The sequence below is a fragment of the Rhamphochromis sp. 'chilingali' genome (assembly GCF_963969265.1).
Source record: "Rhamphochromis sp. 'chilingali' genome assembly, chromosome: 4".
NCBI classification, from domain to species: Eukaryota; Metazoa; Chordata; class Actinopteri; order Cichliformes; family Cichlidae; genus Rhamphochromis; species Rhamphochromis sp. 'chilingali'.
Window position 1 is genome coordinate 787,501 of NC_137948.1, and position 19,263 is coordinate 806,763.

At 43.4% G+C, this 19,263-nt stretch overlaps 1 protein-coding gene across 2 annotated transcripts in view; it reads left to right on the plus strand.

The window, feature by feature from the left end:
* The window catches only part of srd5a2a (steroid-5-alpha-reductase, alpha polypeptide 2a), a 21,834-nt gene extending 6,291 nt beyond the window's left edge, over positions 1-15,543 (plus strand). The window contains exons 2-5 of one of the 2 annotated variants that reach the window (XM_080879191.1): positions 10,926-11,089; positions 13,855-13,956; positions 14,043-14,193; positions 14,590-15,543. In XM_080879191.1, coding sequence (XP_080735317.1) covers positions 10,926-11,089; positions 13,855-13,956; positions 14,043-14,193; positions 14,590-14,656 — 484 coding nt within the window. In that variant the 3' untranslated portion in view covers positions 14,657-15,543. The remainder of the gene's footprint in view (positions 1-10,925; positions 11,090-13,854; positions 13,957-14,042; positions 14,194-14,589) is intronic. The other variant, XM_080879190.1, reaches the window with a different exon arrangement.
* The last annotated feature ends 3,720 nt before the right edge of the window (positions 15,544-19,263 follow it).

Genomic DNA, 19,263 nt, shown 5'->3' on the forward strand with positions numbered 1-19,263 from the left:
AGTGACGGATGAACAGCGGGACCACTGTGTGCTGTTTATTAATAAACAATAAAATATATTCCTAAATGACAACATGCATAAAAGCAGAACGGTATTTGTACGTCAGTGGGAAAATAGCGGTGGCTTGCTAGCTTTTGTGCGGCTTCCCCGGGTCAGTGAAAACGTTCAAAAGAGAAATGAATGAACTTACCAGGTTGCCCGATCGCTTCACATATCTTCCTCCAAGCTCGGTCCTTTTTATTCCTGTCTCGGTACAGAAAGCAGCTGGTGTTGTACAGCTCCGAGTTGTTTTCTACCGCATTGATTAGCCTTCCCTCCATTGAAGAATGAAGGGCTTTGGCTGGACCTGCCCCTTTGACCTAGGCCACAGCCACGTCACCAGGCTCCTGATTGGTTGTCGCGGCGCAATTTGACGCTGGAGTTCAGATTTTTCCAACTCGAGCGGTAGACGCGTAACCCGCGTATGCACAAAATGCAACACAAAAACTGACGCGCGTGGTTTTATTCGTGCGTCAAACGCGCCAGACGCCCTACACTCACGCGCGTTTCACGCGTTTTGGCGTTTTCGCGACGCAAATCTGCTTCCGAATTTTCACGGGACCCGCAATCGCGCGTCATCGCGCCTTTCCATTGACTTTACATGTAAACCTGACGCTCTATTCGCGTCCATCGCGTTCGGTGTAAACACACCGTACTAAGAGTCACTAAGAATTAAAAATCCCGTGAAGCGGTGCAGGAGGGAAACCCGGCGGCGTCCTCGCCTTCCTCCCCGCGTTCTGCGCCCCGGTGTGCTAAAGAAAGGGAGGTAGCGGCAGTCACTACTCTTTTAGGCAGCTTTCATTCATTAAAAGGGGACAAGTCAAAAGACTTACCCCGGGTGGGCACAGCTCTTAACTCTGCCCGCCGCTTCTTTGTGACCACCAATATATCGGCACCGGCCCGTCCGCCGCCTCTAATCTCCCGCAGTGCGTAATCTGGCCTCCTGTTGCTGCAGCAGTCGGACCGCTCGCTCCGCGTCCCTGGTTGCTGGCGCTGTATCCTCCTGCCCAAATTGACAGATGCAACCAAAACATGCAGTATAAATAAAACACTCCACAAGATATAACCAAAACATGCAATATAAAAAATAAATAAGCACACTTCCCTGGATGACAGACGCGGCTGAAGGACGGCCGTGTGAACTCTGTCCTCCAGCTCAGTCTGAGCAGCTCTGTGAGCATCTGCAGGAACAGATCTCCAGGTGTCTTGAAGGACGTTCACAGCTCTTCTTTGGATGTTTCTTGTTCTAGGATCCAGTACGACACCTGCTCAAGTCTGCCCACCTGTGAAGATCATCCTGTCGTCTCCCCTTGTGTCAAATTAAAAGACTGACACAGAAAACACATGACTTTAAAAATAATCAAATTAAAGCACTAGTAGTATTTAAGTAGGTGCAAGTGTGCAAGTAGGAAATTATTGTGACATAATGTACACACATTATTATAAACATTACTGTATGGTCTTACGATTCATATAACAGTACTACATGGTATGGACGCGACGCACTAACGTCACTAACGCCACCGCTCCCAGGAGCGCGTGCACGGCAGCGGCGCCGTCATGGAAGGAAAACTCACCTTCTTAAAATCTGTTTCTGCTTTCTTCTTCTTAGTAATGAGGGCAGTCTTGGCAGACGATACAGGCGATATGCCCACATAGCTTCCTGTCCTCCTGCAGTTATAAGAACACATTTATGTGGTATTAGTATATGGAGCGTCAACAATAAAATTCCATGTCAATGAATTTTATGTATATTTTATGTATTTATAGTTGAAGATATAAAATGAGATATCCAAAAGAAATAACTGTACGTTTTGTAGAGGGATGTGGCACAAACAAATAAACAAACAAACATAAAAACAAATAAATAAAGAAGTTAGTCCACCCTCACAAGACTCCCTCCCACTCGTTCACGGTGGCGCACGTCTGGGTGGACTAACTAAAACAAAACTACAAGTAAATCAAAAGAAAAGGATAGCAGAGAGAGCCCAACAACAGCGACAAAACAAAGTCATCAATTTAAAACACGCAGAAAGCCCAGCCCTCCCTCTCCCGGCCACCTCCTCCAGCCTTTACAGCAGGCCAGCCGAGAGATAATCTCTCCAGCATGGCCTGGGTCTGCCCTGGAGCCTCCTCCCAGTTGGACACGCTCAAACCACCTCAGCTGGCTCCTTTTGATGGGAGGAGCAGCAGCTCTACTCTGAGCCCCTCCCGGATGGCTAAAGTTCTCACCTTGTCTCTAAGGGAGATGCCAGCCACCCTTCGGAGGATGCTCATTTTGCCTGATCCACGATCTTATTCTTTCGGTCACTACCCACAGCTCGTGACCATAGGTGAGGGTAGGGGCGTAGACCGACTGGTAAACTGAGAGCTCCTGAAGAACCTCCCACAAGACACTCCAAGGGACACGATTGAATGCCTTCTTCAAGTCCTCAAAACACATGTAGACTGGTGGGGCAAATTCCCATGCACCCTGGAGTAGCTCGAGAAGGTAAAGAGCTGAACTACTCTTCCTCGAAGGTGACAACAACTACAGACCTTCACCTTCATCATGAGCTTGATCACAAACGGCACAAGCTGCAGAAATGAGCTTTCTCCACAAGGTGGATGGCCTCTCCCTTAGAGAGAGGCTGAGGAGCTCGGCGATCCGAGAGGAGCTCAGAGCCACTACTCCTCCACATCTAAAGGTGTCAGTTGAGGTGGTTTGGGCATCTGACAAGGATGCCTCCTGGGTGTTTCAGCGTATCCGAAGGAGGCCCCGGGGTGGCCTTGGAACGCCTCAGGGTTCCCCTGGATAAACTGGAGAGGGGGGTTTGGGCATCCTTACTTAGGCTGCTGTTCCCATAACCCGGCCATGGGGGCTTCCATAAGTGGAAGAAAATGAGTGGATGGATGGGCGATTGAGCCATGTTACCATTTCCCATATTATAAACTATGATCAAAACTGTCACCAGCATAAATAATGAGTTTCCATTAAACCCTAACCTCAGTTAAACACCTGCGCTACTGCGCTGTTCTCTCCTGGAACCTTTAATAGAGCCTCCTGGCTGTAACGTCACCCTAAACCGGACAAACAGAAGAAATCTCTGAGGTGATCACAGAAAGGTTTCCATTATTGTTGGAGCAGGCTGTCAGGCGGAGCGCGCTCTCATTGCAGGGCTGCATTCAGCCACACAAACTCTTTGTTACCAGTGACAGTGAATATATCATGTGCACTTACTTATAACAGAGCTGCTGACAGGCACACCCTGCAGTCTGTGCCAGCATGTTGGGAAACATTTGACTTTCAGTTGGATCGAGTTCAGGATTGTCTCAATAGTTATTGTAAACATGTTCTCCAAAGTGCTTTATCATTGGAGGGATCGTTACATCCAGCCGTGCTATCCACGAAGTTCATTTTGTTTTTATAGTGTTTAACACAAAGAACAATCTTATTTCAAAACGTTATATTTTTTAGAACAATGAACAGACGAGCTCAGAGAAGCATACACTTTAAAATACTGGGTTTAAAACTTTGCATACAAAACTTAAAATGTTCACGAATGCTCAGTGAGCCGCTTCCAGACACACGGAGACATCCAGACGATAGTTAAATTCCACTTTTGCCTGATCGCGTGGAGGATGCACATCTTTATCCGGTTGTTCAGTGATGACGCGACGAATCCTACTTCCGGGTCTAAAGTAGTCTGCGTTTAATATGGCTTTTGTGTTGTTAACATGTTTAATGTTTTGTATTTTCTTCTATTTGATCTCAAAAAGCTCCTAAAACAGTCAGTGATCACTGTTGACCTCCCTCGGCTTTTATTTCCGCTAATCATTTATTTAAGCTCAGTTTTTAAAACCTTAGGATGTAACTACAGCCCAGCCCATGCAGCAGTATATGAATGACTAACCTCGTATTGTGGATGGATTATCTCAGTTGTTCTCCTGGCTGAAGTTTGGTCCTTTTACAGCATCCTGCCATGCGATTACATTTGTTCCTGACCACCGAGAACACTCACGTTAACTTTTATCGAGTGGAAAAAAGGTTAGCTTGTTTATATTATGCTAACATAGCTGTGTCGCTAGCGGTCACGTAGCACATCATTATATACCAGCTAGCCAAACTTCAGTAACCCTACAAACGTCACTGCTGTTTAGTTTTCTGTCTTCATTTATGCTGGAAGTGATAACAGAGCTGTACGTTTTAATTTGTTTCCAAAACCCCGCAGTCAGGACATGCTATATTGTATTTAGATAGAAGCTAGCGAGCTAACTCCCTGCTAACTTCTAACTCTGTTAAATGTCATAAATTCTGTTTTCATGGATGCCTGGATGTTAAACTCAATTGTTACACCTGGTAGAGCAGAACGCTGATCATTTTATTAAAGATGAAAGACTTTAGACAGTTTTTCAACTCTCAGTAATGCCATAGTGATCGTTTGATATATGGACCTGCAGCGGAGTTTAGGCCCAGACACGGCTAGTGACGTCAGACTGAACAACCGGATAGCTCGCTTCCACCATGGATCCGTACAACATCATTCCATCATAGAAAAGTCTGAGTTTAGCTGGAAAGGAGCTTGGAAGTGAATTTTCTTATCCTTTAACACTTTGTTTGCCTCGGAGTACTGCCTTCTTTGTTTCAGGACCTCATGGTCCCCCGGGCCGTGTCTGGTTAGCAACTCTTCATCCTCCGGTGCTTCGATGCTAGCTGAGGTTTGGCTAGTGTCATCTTCCTCGTTAAACAGCTCAGCTTGCGTCTTCCTTGTCTTCACTTTAGGCATTTTCAAAGCCCAATTTATTAAGTTTACTATTGCACTACTGCACTAAACTACTTGTACGAACTAGAGTTAAAGTGGGCTGATTTATTTAAGTGTAAGTTGGTTCTTCTGCTGCCATCTCGCTTCTTCCAGCTGGAAGTCCACCTGTGACAGTTAAATTCATCCCATAGTTTGGTGACCGGTTCAGGAGTCACTGCTGTGATTTCACAGTCCACAGTTGTTGGAAGCGGAGGCATGTAAATGGAGCCTGCTATAACCACCACAGTCTGTATTACTGGGCTCATTATCTACTAGTTAAACCTTTACTCAAAAAGCATCTCTAGACCCAGCAGTCTTAGCTAATTATAGGCCAATCTCCAACCTTCCTTTATATCAAACATCCTTGAAAGAGCAGTTGTCAAACAGCTAACAGATCATCTGCAGAGGCTTATTTGAAGAGTTTCAGTCAGGTTTCAGAGCTCATCACAGCACAGAAACAGCTTTAGTGAAGGTTACAAATGATCTTCTTATGGCCTCTGACAGTGGACTCATCTCTGTGCTTGTCCTGCTAGACCTCAGACCTGTTTCTGACCAGGATATGGCCTTCAGTGCACACATGAAACCATGATGTAGGACTTTCTTCTCCCAGGATAAAAATGACAAATATCCTGTTTCAGAGTGATGCTGAAAAACTGGTTATGCAGCAACAGGTTTAGGCTGCTGGGGGATTCCCATGATGCACTGGGTGTTTCTGCTTCACTCACTATGTGTTAACAGACCTCTCTGCATTGAATCACATCTGTTATTAATCTTTGTCTCTCTTCCACAGCGTGTCTTTATCCTGTCTCCCTTCTCTCACCCCAACCGGTCGCAGCAGATGGCCCCGCCCCTCCCTGAGCCTGGTTCTTTGTTATTCTTTACCTTACAATATAGAGCGCCTCGAGGCCACTGTTGTTATCAATTGGCAGTAATCAAATCGAATTGAACTGAATCAGGAGGAATAAGTGTTGAAGGCAGGAGACCTGCTGACACGGCTAACCTCGCGTCTGGAAAAGATCATTGCTGTTGTTGGATTGTGTGTCCACAGGTGTTTGTACTTTGCGTCGTAATAAAATGACGGTAAAAGGCTCCGCCCACTTCCTATCCATGTCTTACCATGCAACGACTCTGTGAATGGACTGGAGAAGTGTAGTGGTAGAGTCCTCCGTCAGGAATGAGATATGTGTGTCGACTTTTTATTCTCCCTTAAAATTATTATGCCATAACGCTGCACAGAGCAGCTCTGCTAACAGGTTATGGGCCCAGAGCAGCAGTAAAGAGATCCTGTAACTGCCAAAGGAAGGGCAGCGTTTCCTGAAACCGCAAGTTACCGGCAGGTGTTAAAAGTTTGGCACGATTGAGTGAGTAAGCGTTTTTGTGCATCATGAGCAGACACACGGCAGAGTCGGGCAGTCGATATTCCCGTTTGCAGTTTGATGGAGATGAAAGGAAATATGAGATATGGGAAACGAAGTTCCTTGGTCATCTCAGACTACAAGGTTTGAAAGATGTCATCTTAAAGGCTGAGGGTGATGAAGAAGCCGATGGTGAAGATGATGACAAAAATGCAGAAGCATATGCAGAGTTGATACAATTTCTGGATGACAAAAGTTTATCGTTAGTTATGAGAGATGCAGTTGATGACGGACGGAAAGCCCTAAAAATTTTGAGAGGTCATTATGCAGGAGTGGGCAAGCCAAGGATCATAAGTCTGTACACCGAACTTACTTCTCTCACAAATGAAAAGAATGAAAGTGTGACGGACTATATTATCCGAGCAGAAGCAATTATCGCAGCGTTAAAAAATGCGGGTGAGTCATTAACTGATGGACTTCTGATCGCAATGATAATGAGAGGTCTACCAGAGACGTTTAAACCCCTGATTGTGCACGTTACACAGAGCGAAGCAAAAATCACATTTTCAGAGTTTAAAGTAAAACTCAGAAGTTATGAAGAAACCGAGAGAATGCGTGCGGCTGTAACTGATGACAACGTAATGAGGACAAAAGTGCAATTAGACCAGGATTCTACTTCATGGCGAGCAGATGACCGAAGATCAAAGAATAATGAGATTGTGTGTTTTAAATGTGGACTAAAGGGACACACTGCAAGAACGTGCCGATCCAGAGTATGGTGCAGTTTTTGCCGGAGTAGTACACACAAAGATGCGACCTGTAGAAGGAAGCTAAGACGGGATGAAGCGAGAGGGGTTGTGGAGAAGGACTACGCGTTCAAGACGGGCTCCGAACCCCAGAGGGTCCCGGACGGCGGCCAAGAGATGCTGAATAACCAGCTACTGGTGGATACGGGAGCGACGTCACATATCTTTACGAAGATCGAGAGTTTTAAGACTTTTGATGACACATTTCGACCCGAGGCTCATTGTGTAGAGTTGGCTGACGGAAGGCGGAGCAGAGGAGCTGCAAAGCGGCGAGGAGATGCTGAGATAAGTATGATTGACAGTAAAGGACGCAGTCACAAGGTAACATTGAAACAAGCACTCTACATTCCATCGTTTCCACAGGACATTTTGTCAGTAAAAGCAGCTACTAGTAACGGAGCCACTGTGGTTTTCAAACACGGGGACAGTTTTCTTAAACATGTTGATGGAACAAAATTCCCTATATATGAACACGAGAGACTGTTCTTTATAAACACTGTGCAAGAGTTTGAAGAGAAATGTAATGGATGTTTTGATATGCAAACGTGGCATGAAATTCTAGGACACTGTAATTATGAGGATGTTCAAAATCTGCAAAATGTCGTTGATGGAATGGAAATTAAGGGTAAAATCAACAAAAATATGCAATGTGAAGCCTGTATACAAGGGAAGTTTACTCAAACTAGGAACCGAGAACCAGATGAAAAGGCCAGGGCAGCATTAGAGTTGGTACATACGGATTTAGCTGGTCCGATTACGCCAAACTCTAAAGAAGGGTTTAAGTATGTCTTGTCGTTTGTTGATGATTATTCAGGTGCAACATTTGTATATAATCTGAAACACAAAAGTGATACAACTCAAGCAACTGAAAGATTCATTGCAGAGGTGGCGTCATATGGGAAAATCAAGTGCATTCGTTCTGATAATGGAACTGAATTTACAAGCAGACAGTTCAGAGATTTATTAAGTAGACACGGCATTAGGCAGGAAACTTCGGCGCCATATTCGCCTCATCAAAACGGAACAGCAGAGAGGAACTGGCGTACACTTTTTGACATGGCGAGATGCATGTTAGTTGAGAGCGAATTGCCAAAGTCTTTATGGCCATATGCAGTACAAACCGCGGGAGTGATTCGGAACCGATGTTTTAACAAACGCACAGGTCAGACAGCGTATAAGATGTTAACTGGAAAAAGACCTGATCTTTCTAGAATGAAAAAATTCGGATCATTGTGCTATGCTTATAAACAAAATAGGGGAAAGCTGGATCCAAGATGCGACAAAGGTGTTTTCTTGGGATATGACAAAAATAGTCCAGCATATTTGATTTATTTCCCAAAAACCGGGAAAGTTGAAAAGCACAGATTGATAAAAATACTAAATCCCGCGACAATGGATCAACAAACACAGAGTGATCAGATGTATGAAGATGAGGTTTATGAATCCAGAAAAGATGGTGAACCCAAACAGACGAAAGATGAGGATATTCCAGATGGTAGTGAAAGCAGTCAAACTGAGTCCGAGGTTAAAACTGATGATAAAGTAGATGCTGGAGCTACACGTTATCCATCCAGAATCAGAAAGAGACCTGATTATTTGAGTGATTATATCACGGATGTGAAAGAGTGTGAAAATGAACAGATGCAAACCAGTGTTGATTATTGCTACAGATTGTTGTGTGAAATACCCACATCATTTAGCGAAGCTATTGTGTCAAGTGAGTCAAAAGAATGGGAAAGAGCGATGAATGAAGAAATTCAATCCCTTAAGGAGAATGACACATTTACTTTAACCACTTTACCAGAGGGTAAGAAAGCAGTGGGGGGTAAATGGGTTTATGCCGTTAAAAAGAACTCAGACGGATCAGACAGATATAAAGCTCGATTTGTGGCTAAAGGTTTTAGTCAAACAAAAGGAGTTGATTATGAGGAGACTTTTTCACCGACTGCTAACTTATCGAGTGTGAGAGTTTTGATGCAGAAAGTGGTTCAGGATGATATGTTGGTTCACCAGATGGATGTAAAAACCGCCTATCTACACGCACCAATAAATGAAGAAATATATATACAACAACCAGAAGGTTTTGAGACAGAATCAAGTGAGACTAATAAACTGGTGTACAGATTAAAGAAATCACTTTATGGGCTGAAGCAATCGGGTCGTAACTGGAACCAAACCTTACATGACTATTTAAGCAATTGTGGATTTAGACAAAATATTGCTGATCATTGTGTGTATTCAAAAGAAACTGAAAGTGAAAAAGTAATCATCATAGTGTGGGTGGATGATTTACTCATTGCAGCTAACAATGAAAATGTGCTTTCAGGCGTGAAAGAAATGCTCTCTTCTAAATTCCAAATGAAAGATCTGGGGAAACTTAACCATTTTCTAGGAATAGATTTTCTTCAAGAAAAAGAATGTGTCAGAATGTCACAGAAAATATATATTGAGAACATTTTAAAGAGATTTAACATGCAAAACTGTAAGCCAAGGTTAACACCCTGTGAACAGAAATGGACTCATTCTGATAAATTCGAGACATTACCAGATGTGAGGAGATATCGTGAAGCGGTAGGATGTCTTATTTATCTGAGCTATTGTACGCGACCTGATTTAAGCTATGTTGTCAGCAAACTGTCACAACATTTCAATGCGCCAACTGTTGATGATTGGACAGCAGTGAAACATGTTCTGAGGTATCTAAAAGGTAGTCGAGGAAAAGAACTGTGTTTTAGGAAATGTTCAAGTGGAAAACTAGGTCTACAAGCATACAGTGATGCAGATTGGGCATCCGATGTTTCTGATAGACGCAGTATGACAGGTTATTGTGTAAGCCTAAATGAAAATGGTCCTTTGATATCATGGAAAACCAAAAAGCAGACAACTACAGCACTATCAACTTGTGAAGCCGAATACATGGCATTAGCAGCAACAGTTCAGGAATGTATGTATTTGACTTATTTGATTCAAGATCTTGATGAGTTTGAGTATGAAATACCTATGATATTGGAGGACAATCAGGGAACAATCGCTTTGTCAAAAAATCCAGTGAACAGACAAAGATGTAAACACATTGATGTGAAATATCATTTTATAAGGTCAGCTGTACATGAAAGGAAAGTGCTCATTGATTACTGTCCAACTGAGTCAATGGTAGCAGATATGATGACGAAACCAGTTTCAAAGTCTAAGTTAGAAAAATTCTCTGTATTTGTGTTTGGAATGTAAGATGTTTTTTTCGGAGGATTGTTTTTCCCCAACCTGTGTACAAGTGGGGGTGTTGGATTGTGTGTCCACAGGTGTTTGTACTTTGCGTCGTAATAAAATGACGGTAAAAGGCTCCGCCCACTTCCTATCCATGTCTTGCCATGCAACGACTCTGTGAATGGACTGGAGAAGTGTAGTGGTAGAGTCCTCCGTCAGGAATGAGATATGTGTGTCGACTTTTTATTCTCCCTTAAAATTATTATGCCATAACGCTGCACAGAGCAGCTCTGCTAACAGCTGTAGTGACATCACAACAGTAACTCTGAAAGTGATAATCATTCGCTGATAACTAATAACTGAGGCGTGCACCTCAGTGATTCTGACAAAATGCCATTGAATTATGTCATCATGGCATGACGAGTGGAGAAACCGGGAATTCTGGGTGGATGTTTGAACACTTCTTGGAAAATGCATCTGTTTCATTTTTTAGAGTTTATTTAAAAACATCAGGGAGACAGTCCTGAGGTAAGCACACAGACCTGTCCGTGGGCGGAGTTTCCTCTATCTGGGACACAAACAGATGCTGAAGGAGGGTTTTCTAACCCACTGACACTTAAGGTTGTTGTGTGTGGGAGCTCCATGTCAAACTGGAAGGGGGGTCGTTGCAGATCACTGGAGACTTTTACTTTGAAGGGGGGTGAAGTTCAAACAGAAGGTAACATGAGTTTGTCCCTCAGGAGCATAATCTACGCCTTCCTGACCAGAGGACGACCCATCCCGCTGATCATCATAGTCTACGCCGTAATCTTCTGCTCGCTCAACGGTTTCCTGCAGGGCCACTTCCTGCTACACTGCGCTCGCTTTGAGGACACCTGGCTGACCCGCGCCCGCCTCACTGCAGGTGAGTCACAGCTACACCCACCAGTCACCATGAGGCCTCGCCACCATTGTCCTGAAGATTTCGTTTCGAGGCTGTAAAAACTACATTACCCACAGTCCTTGGTGGGTTTTTCCTTAAAGAGGAATGTTTAACAGCGAGGCTTTGATTGGTGTGGGTCAGTGAAGGGCATGATGGGAGTCGTAGCTGGACGTCCCGTAGTGACTTTGGTCTTTAATCCAGACCACACTGACCAATCACCATCATCCGTTATCATTACATCAAGAAGGCAGCAGTCGTAGGAGGAAGATGCAGTGAAGTCCTCCACCACCACGCCTCCACACAGAGAGGTCATGTCAGGGTCACCACGTATATGATTGCTGATTCAAACATCTGCTGACTTTTACCTTTAAAAGTCTTCTGTTTTCCACACTGGGATAAAACTACGACAGGAAAGCCAACTCGGCTTCAGCATCTGGCTGGTTGGTTCTGTGTTCTGGTTCTGTGTTCTGGTTCTGTGTGTGGTCTCCATGATGCTCTGCGGCTTCATGGAGACCACACACAGAACCTGCATTACAGTCTGCAGTCTGGATTCAGGGTCCTGGACCGTTGGCAGACAAGCTAAATTTAGCCCACTCATAATCACGTCTTTATAAGTTTAGTTCGGCTAATCTTACACATGGGAACAGAACTCTGACACTAATAATAATCTTATTGGTTGTTGGGCCATCAACACGATTCAACGTAAGAAAAAAGGAATCGGGTGACGTACACCAGGCCTCAAAGAAGACAGCAGCTCGTATGAACATGTAAGTTTATGCAGGTAAACCTCAGCGAAAGGCTACCTGGGCCCTATTTCAGGAAGCCGGTTTAGTGCAAACTCTGAGTAAGTATACCCTGAGTTAACGAAAACTCTGGGTTTTCGGTTTCACAAAGCGAGTTTAGATTAATTCTGAGTGAGTTACTATGACGACACACTCCGTGAAGCTAACCTGCCCCCTAGCAGGTTTACTTCAACTAACCCTGACCTTCTCCGCCTCTTTGTCAGAAACCTGACTGTAGGAAGTGTCAGACATGGCGTGCTCCTTCCTTGAAGAGCCAGTAGATGTTGAAGCCCAAATTCTCCGCAGAGCTCTCCGCCGGGAGAGAGTGATCAGAGCGCGTTTGGACATTTTATCATTTCCTGATGATTTCCTGTGTGAACGTTACCGTTTTTCAGCACAATCTATAATTTATTTGAATAACATCCTCAGGCCTAATATTGCTCATGTGACACATCGCGGACATCCTCTCAGTTCTGTACATATTATTTGTATCGCACTTCGGTTTTTTGCAAACGGGAGCTTTCTGTATAATATTGGTGACGCTGAGCACGTTTCCAAGGCTACCGTCTGTCGGGCAGTCAGGAATGTTACAGTTGCACTGAAACGTCTCCTGTACTGGTTTGTGGTGTTCCCCGGTCATAGACCCACAAGATTTATCAAAGAGGGATGCCACAAAATTGCAGGTATCAGGATGAACAGAACTTAATTCATGATGTGGTGATACTTGGACTACTACTTAAATTTTACATTTATTCTCACGGTTCCCAGGCGTGATTGGCTGTATAGATGGCACTCACATTCCAATCATTGCTCCTTCAGTAAATGAAGGAGACTATGTGAACAGGAAGTCTTTCCACAGCATTAATGTGCAGGTACATAGTTCCCTGTAGCATTTCAAACTAACAAATTATTTCATTATAGTAATGGATGCTAATTTGTGTTCTCTGCACTGTGAAGATCATATGTGATGCTGCCAACATTATCACAAATGTGGAAGCCAACTGCTCAGCCTCTGTGAGTGGTGGTGGTGGAGGACCCCCACCTGTTTTTCGGGCCTCTGCTTTTTTTCTGTTGGCTATAACGGGTCACATTTGAGCATACAGAGTAAGCAAATATGTACTTGTAATGTGCTCAGATAATTTCAATAAGTGCTTACAGAGGGGAAATTAATGTAGCCTCTAACTGCAATTGATTTACATGGGACAAACAGACCAAGCACTATGGCTCATAATACAATTACACCACCTGTTTGGACTATATTTTTATATTTCATTTCTACTTGCTGCCAGGAACGTTTGGGGCCTGTTGGGTTGCACCTGCGCTCACATCACATCACAAAATCAAATGTATAAAATAAAAAATAAAATAAAATATAATATAATAAAATAACGTGTTAAATGGGTGGAAATCCCTAGATCAATGTTTAAATTAACACTCACGCATTGACTCTGTCGGCTATGTTTTGCCATGCATGCTCCCTTTCTTTTGCAGCTGAGGCTGTGTTACTTTTTTTCTGCAAAATTTGCATGTTATCGGCATATGCTGCCATCAGAATTTCGGCCTCAAGCGCTGTAAAATACATTGACCGCGCCTTCTTTCCCTCCGTCTCCATGGTGACTCGCTTAATCTGTGCTCCACTAATCAGGGCTTTATGTATCCTCGTGCGCGCGCTTAACTTGGGGTTAAAGCAACTCCGCGTTGACTGAACTAATTGTTATCAGCCTTTCTGAAACCGAATATTCCGAGTTGGACAGTTCGGGGTTACTCAACCCTGAGTATCGTTTCTCACTCTGAGTTTTCTAAACCGGCTTCCTGAAATAGGGCCCTGGTCACCCAGGAAACCAAGCCCAAAGTGCCAAGCTGTCAGCTACAAAGTGATGTGTGGGTGGGGCTTTAGACCAGGTGATTTTACCTGTCTTGTGAAGCTGTACAGGCGCACCTGATGAACTCTGTCTGTGTCTGAAGGTATTGTTGTGTTTGCACTCGGTATGATCATCAACATCCACAGTGACTACATCCTGCGTGGGCTGAGGAAACCTGGAGAGGTTATCTACAGAGTCCCCCATGGTACGTCGCGTCCTCCTCGTGAGCAGACCTCCTCGCCGTTAGAGGCTGCTGCCTCTCGTTAAGCCGCTGCTGTCTCTGTGTTTCAGGGGGCATGTTCGAGTTTGTGTCTGGGGCAAACTTCTTCGGGGAGATCGTGGAGTGGTGTGGATACGCTGTAGCTGTCTGGTCTTTGCCAGCCTTCGCCTTCACCTTCTTCACCATCTGCTCCATCGGGCCCCGAGCCTGCATGCACCACAGGTAACGAGCCTCTGACGAGGCTTTGCCGCTGCTGATGCGACTGGGAGAGTGTGATCATTAAGACAGCTGGTCCTCCAACAGGAAACACATTTCTGACCATTCCGAGTGTCCGGCTAAGCGAAGTGCTCAGAAACAAAGTCCCTGAGTTTCTTTGGCTCTCGTTAAAAAGTCTTTGGGGTCCAGAAATACTTGAGTGCCAGGTCAGTCCTGCACGGGGGGCTTCGTAAAGGTACTGAGGCGTGTGCTGTAGAGCACAGCGTCAGCATGTTTCACACAACGCTGATAAAAATGCTGCACAGTTTCCATTTAAAGGCTTCACTTTGTGTTTCTGGCTGTTAAACCCAAACACCATCATGAGAAGTTCTCTCCTCTGAAATGAAACTGTGCTTTCTGCAGAAACTACCAGCAGAGGTTCGAGGACTACCCTCGCTCCAGGAAAGCCATCATTCCCTTCATCCTGTGAGGAGCACCGAGCTCGGCCGACTCCGGAGATTGAAATCTGCTCCTCTGATCCTCTGATGAAGTTCTTTACCAGCTTCACTCTTCATCCAAAGTTTATGCATTTGTTTAATCATCACCTGCATGGTTTTTACTCCTGACGTTGTCCTAGTGTTCCCCTTGATGACGTAGCTTCCTCTAATGAGCGTTTGACTTCAGAGCGCGTCCTCCTGTGCTGGCGCGTGCATCATGCACAGAGACGAGCCTCGACCCAAAGACGTGAATGAAGATTTAAATTTGACGCTGTTCGGATTCTTTCACCTGCTGGCTCCACACGGCCTGTTTTTTAGTTCTGATGTAGCAGCGCGTGCAGGCTGGAAGGCGGTGTTCTGGATATCGTCATTTGTGTTATGATGGAGGTCCGAGTGTGCGTGGGTCAGCCTGGTTTGCTCTGAGGCCAGCATGCCGTACTAACAGGACATTATGATTTTGTATTATTAAAAACACAAAAAAATTAATTTCATATTTAGTAGGGGTGCAACGATATTCGTATCGATATTGAACCGTTCGATACAGTGCTTTCGGTTCGGTACGCATATGTATCGAACAATACAACATTTGTCAGGCTACATTTCACTGTGTGTTATACTTGTATAACTATGCATGTGACAAATAAAGAACCTTGAACCTTGAACCCTTGTAATTTATTTGATCAACTTTCCTTCTGACGATGCTGTCTGTGTGGAGCGCTCAGTGGATCTGCGTTCGACTACTCCTATGCGCTCAAAATGTGGTCATAAATATTTTGTACTTGTAAATCAGTTTTGTATGTGCAAAAAGAATTTGTGTGTTCTGTTCTGTTTTTTTTGCTGGTTCTTCAAATGTTCAATAAAAACATGTATGCTAATTCATAACGAAGAAAGCTTTGTAATGAAGACTGTCATTTCAAAACACTGCCCGCCCCCCGCGGTCCGCAGCGCTGTTGAAAAGGCTGTGGAAGTCCCTGTATTAAACACTTAGTCCTGTGACACAAAAATCACCAAACTCGGACGACCACAGACTGTTTTCCTTCGTGGTGATGAAGGAAAACGCTGGGTTGGCATGTAAAAGGGCATTTATTCCCTTCAAAGACCTGCAGTTCAAAAAAGCGCCCCTCGACAGCCAAACCCATCTGTTCTCTGATTGGATTGTTACATTTGTGATTGACATGACATTGACCAATCAGATGATAGGAAGAAAAATAGGGTCAAAATTCGTACTTGTAACTTGCAGGGTTTTTTTGCTAAGTCCACACACAAATTCTTTTTACACACACAAAACTGATTTACAAGTACAAAATATTTATGACCACATTTTGAGCCCACAGGTTATTTACATTATTATGTAAATAACAAAATAACTTAAAGCAAAAATTGGGAAACGTAAAGTCCGAAGTCTTTATATTAACGGCCATCAGTCAAACAATATTGTTTGCTCTGGGCAGTGGTGGTCCTAGCCTGTTTGGCGCCCCGGGCGAACACTCCCTCTGGAAGACTGAACCCCCCCCCCCCCCCCAACATACACACACACACACACACACACACACACACACACATAAAACATATTAAGGATTGTACATTAACATAAAGCTGTTGTCGGAATTCACCAGAGAAACACACACACATATGAAGAGAGAGAGAGTGCATTGTATTAGTGATGGGTCGTTCGCGAACGAAATGGCTCTTAGAGCCGGCTCTTTGACGTGAACGACGCGAGCCGGCTCCTTATCGCGAGCCGTCACGTGGGTTTTTTTTTTTTTTTTTTCTCTTTCTCTCAGCCTCTCTCTCGCACTTTTTTTCCGCTTCACTCTGCACGCGAGCCTTGTGCTTTACGCTGGGCAGAGGGGGGAGGGGCGGTAGTTACACTCAGTAGCACAGGAACAGAGCCAGAGAGAGAGAAAGAGAGGCAGGGACAACAACATTAGAAAGGTATAGTAATCATCCACAACTATTTTCGGTTGCAGATGATAAAGGATTGAGAAAGTTTATTTATGCAGGCCCATATGACAGAGAATATGCATGTTCTTTTAGTTTTCATATTATAATTTATATTTAATTGTGTTGTGGTTTGCAGTGTTTTGTGTTCTTTTCACTTTAAATTTGTGAAAGGAAAAAGCTGAAAATTTAAATAGTTAAAACTTGAAATGTGAATAGTTGATTTTTGTATTATATGATTTATTTATTACATTTTATGTGGAGTGAATAAATAAAAGTATATTTACGGTGGCCCCTAGAGACAAAGCACATACAAACTTCAAATCACGTACGAACTCTGAAGCATGTACAAACTCCAAAACACGTAAAAACACGTACAAACTCCAAAACACGTAAAAACACGTACAAACTCCGAAGCACGTAAAAACTCAGAAGCACATAAAAACTCAAAACACGTACAAAAGACAACAGAAGTGCTCCAGGATGCTGGGCGCAGTGTTGAGCCTTTGTTATCTTGTGGCTACACAAGCCAGCAAGTACCAACGACCGGATTTGGTGTGTGGTAGTAATAGGTAAATGAACTTTTTTTTAAATTATTTGAATATATATATGAGTGCCTGTGTATAAATACACAAACAATACACACATGCTTTCAATTGTGTCATTTAAGTGATCTAGTAGCTCTGCTTTGGAAGTTCAGTTCATGCTAGAAATGTGTTTTGGAGTTTGTACGTGTTTTGTCTCTAGGGGCCACCGCATATATTTATATATAAACATATATAAATAAAACCACTTGTTTTTACGTTAGTAATTCCTTTTGTGCATAATTTTATATTATTGTTAATAATAAATTAATTAAAGCAACAAAACAACCTGAAGAGCCGGTTCGGAGCCGAAAGAGCCGGCTCTTTTTAGTGAGCCGAACCGAAAGAGCCGGATCTCTAAAAAGAGCCGGAAATCCCATCACTACATTGTATGCAAACAGCCATCATAATTCTTCATACAATGAGAACAGGACGAATCAACAATTGACACTGACTAATTAATATTAGCATCTGTAACATAATGTATTGTTCAGAGTTTACAATACAACTTTATTTGTATAGCACATTTAAAAGACCAGTGGTACACCAAAGTGCTTTACGATAAAAAGGAAAATTAAGACAATAAATAAAAGACTATTAACAAAGTACCACATATGTCATCAGGTTAAGGACACTAATTATACAACAATAAAAGGGAATATAAGAACAAAGTTACTAAGAACAGATATAGCTAAAAGATAAAGTACATAAATAAGAAATGGAACCAAATATAAAACAGGGACGCTAACTAGATGGAAAAGCTATGTAGAATAAATGAGTTTTTAAACAGGATTTAAAAGATAAAACGGAGTCTGACGCACGGATAGAGATGGGAAGGTTGTTCCACAGATTCGGTGCAACTAGGGCAAAAGCACGGTCACCCCTCGATTTAAGTCTAGATCTAGGCTGAGCCAGGAGTGATTGGGCTGAAGACCTGAGGGCTCGCCCAGGGACATATAGACTAAGAAGATCGACAAGATAACGAGGGGCTGAATTATTTATAATTTTAAAGGTGAGCAACAATATTTTAAATTCAATGCGATATTTTATGGGTAGCCAATGCAACTCAATAAGAACTGAGGTGATAGAGGCATGCTTTCTAGTGCCAGTCAGGAGGCGAGCCGCAGCATCCTGGACAAGCTGAAGTCTGTGAAGGAGAGCGGAGTGAAGACCAAAGTAGAGGGAGTTACAGTAATCCAATCGAGAAGTCACAAAAGCATGAATGAGCTTTTCAAGATCTTTATGAGGGACATAGTGCTTAGCCTTGGCAATAAGGCGCAGTTGGTAGAAGCTAGATTTGATTACTGAAGACACTTGTTTGTTAAATTTGAAAGACCTGTCCAGCAGAACCCCTAGGTCACTAACTGAGTCAGAGAAAGAAGTGGCAAAGGAACCAAAGGTATCAGCTGGTAGGCCCCTAGGGATATGGTTGCCAAACACCACAATCTCCATTTTCTTTTCGTTCAGGATAAGGGAGTTGTCTGAAAGCCATTCTCTGACTTCTCTCATGCACTCAAGGAAGCAGTGCAACGAAGGAGCAATGTCGTCATCATCTAATTGAAAATAAATCTGTATATCATCGGCATAGAGGTGATAAGAAATGTTATATTTTTCAAAGATTAGTCTGTTACTGTTGCTATTTTTACCATTTCTTCTTGGAGCAACTGTAACCCACATTATTTCCTCAGGGATTAATAAAGTATTCTGACTCTGATTGTTTCAGCATGACCTGCCATTATTCAGTGACACATCTGCTTACCTGATTCTTTCGCTCGTTTCTCCTCCTGATGGCTTTGAACTGTTTTTGTCCATCTTGGTTTTCATTTTGCCCTCCAGTATGAACACAAGTCCCCCAACCTGAGGATCAGCACAACATAACCTAACACACAGTTCACAGATTCACTTTGTCTGAGGTGCATTTCTGGGATTTCACACAACCCAGGATTCAAATCATGAATACATGATGGGCTTGGATTTACAACATTATGAATGAAATGTGCTCTATTTGGAAGCAGCTGGCCCCGCCCCTTTCGACGGGTTGTGTGTGAGACTTTAAATCATCAAACTGTAAATTT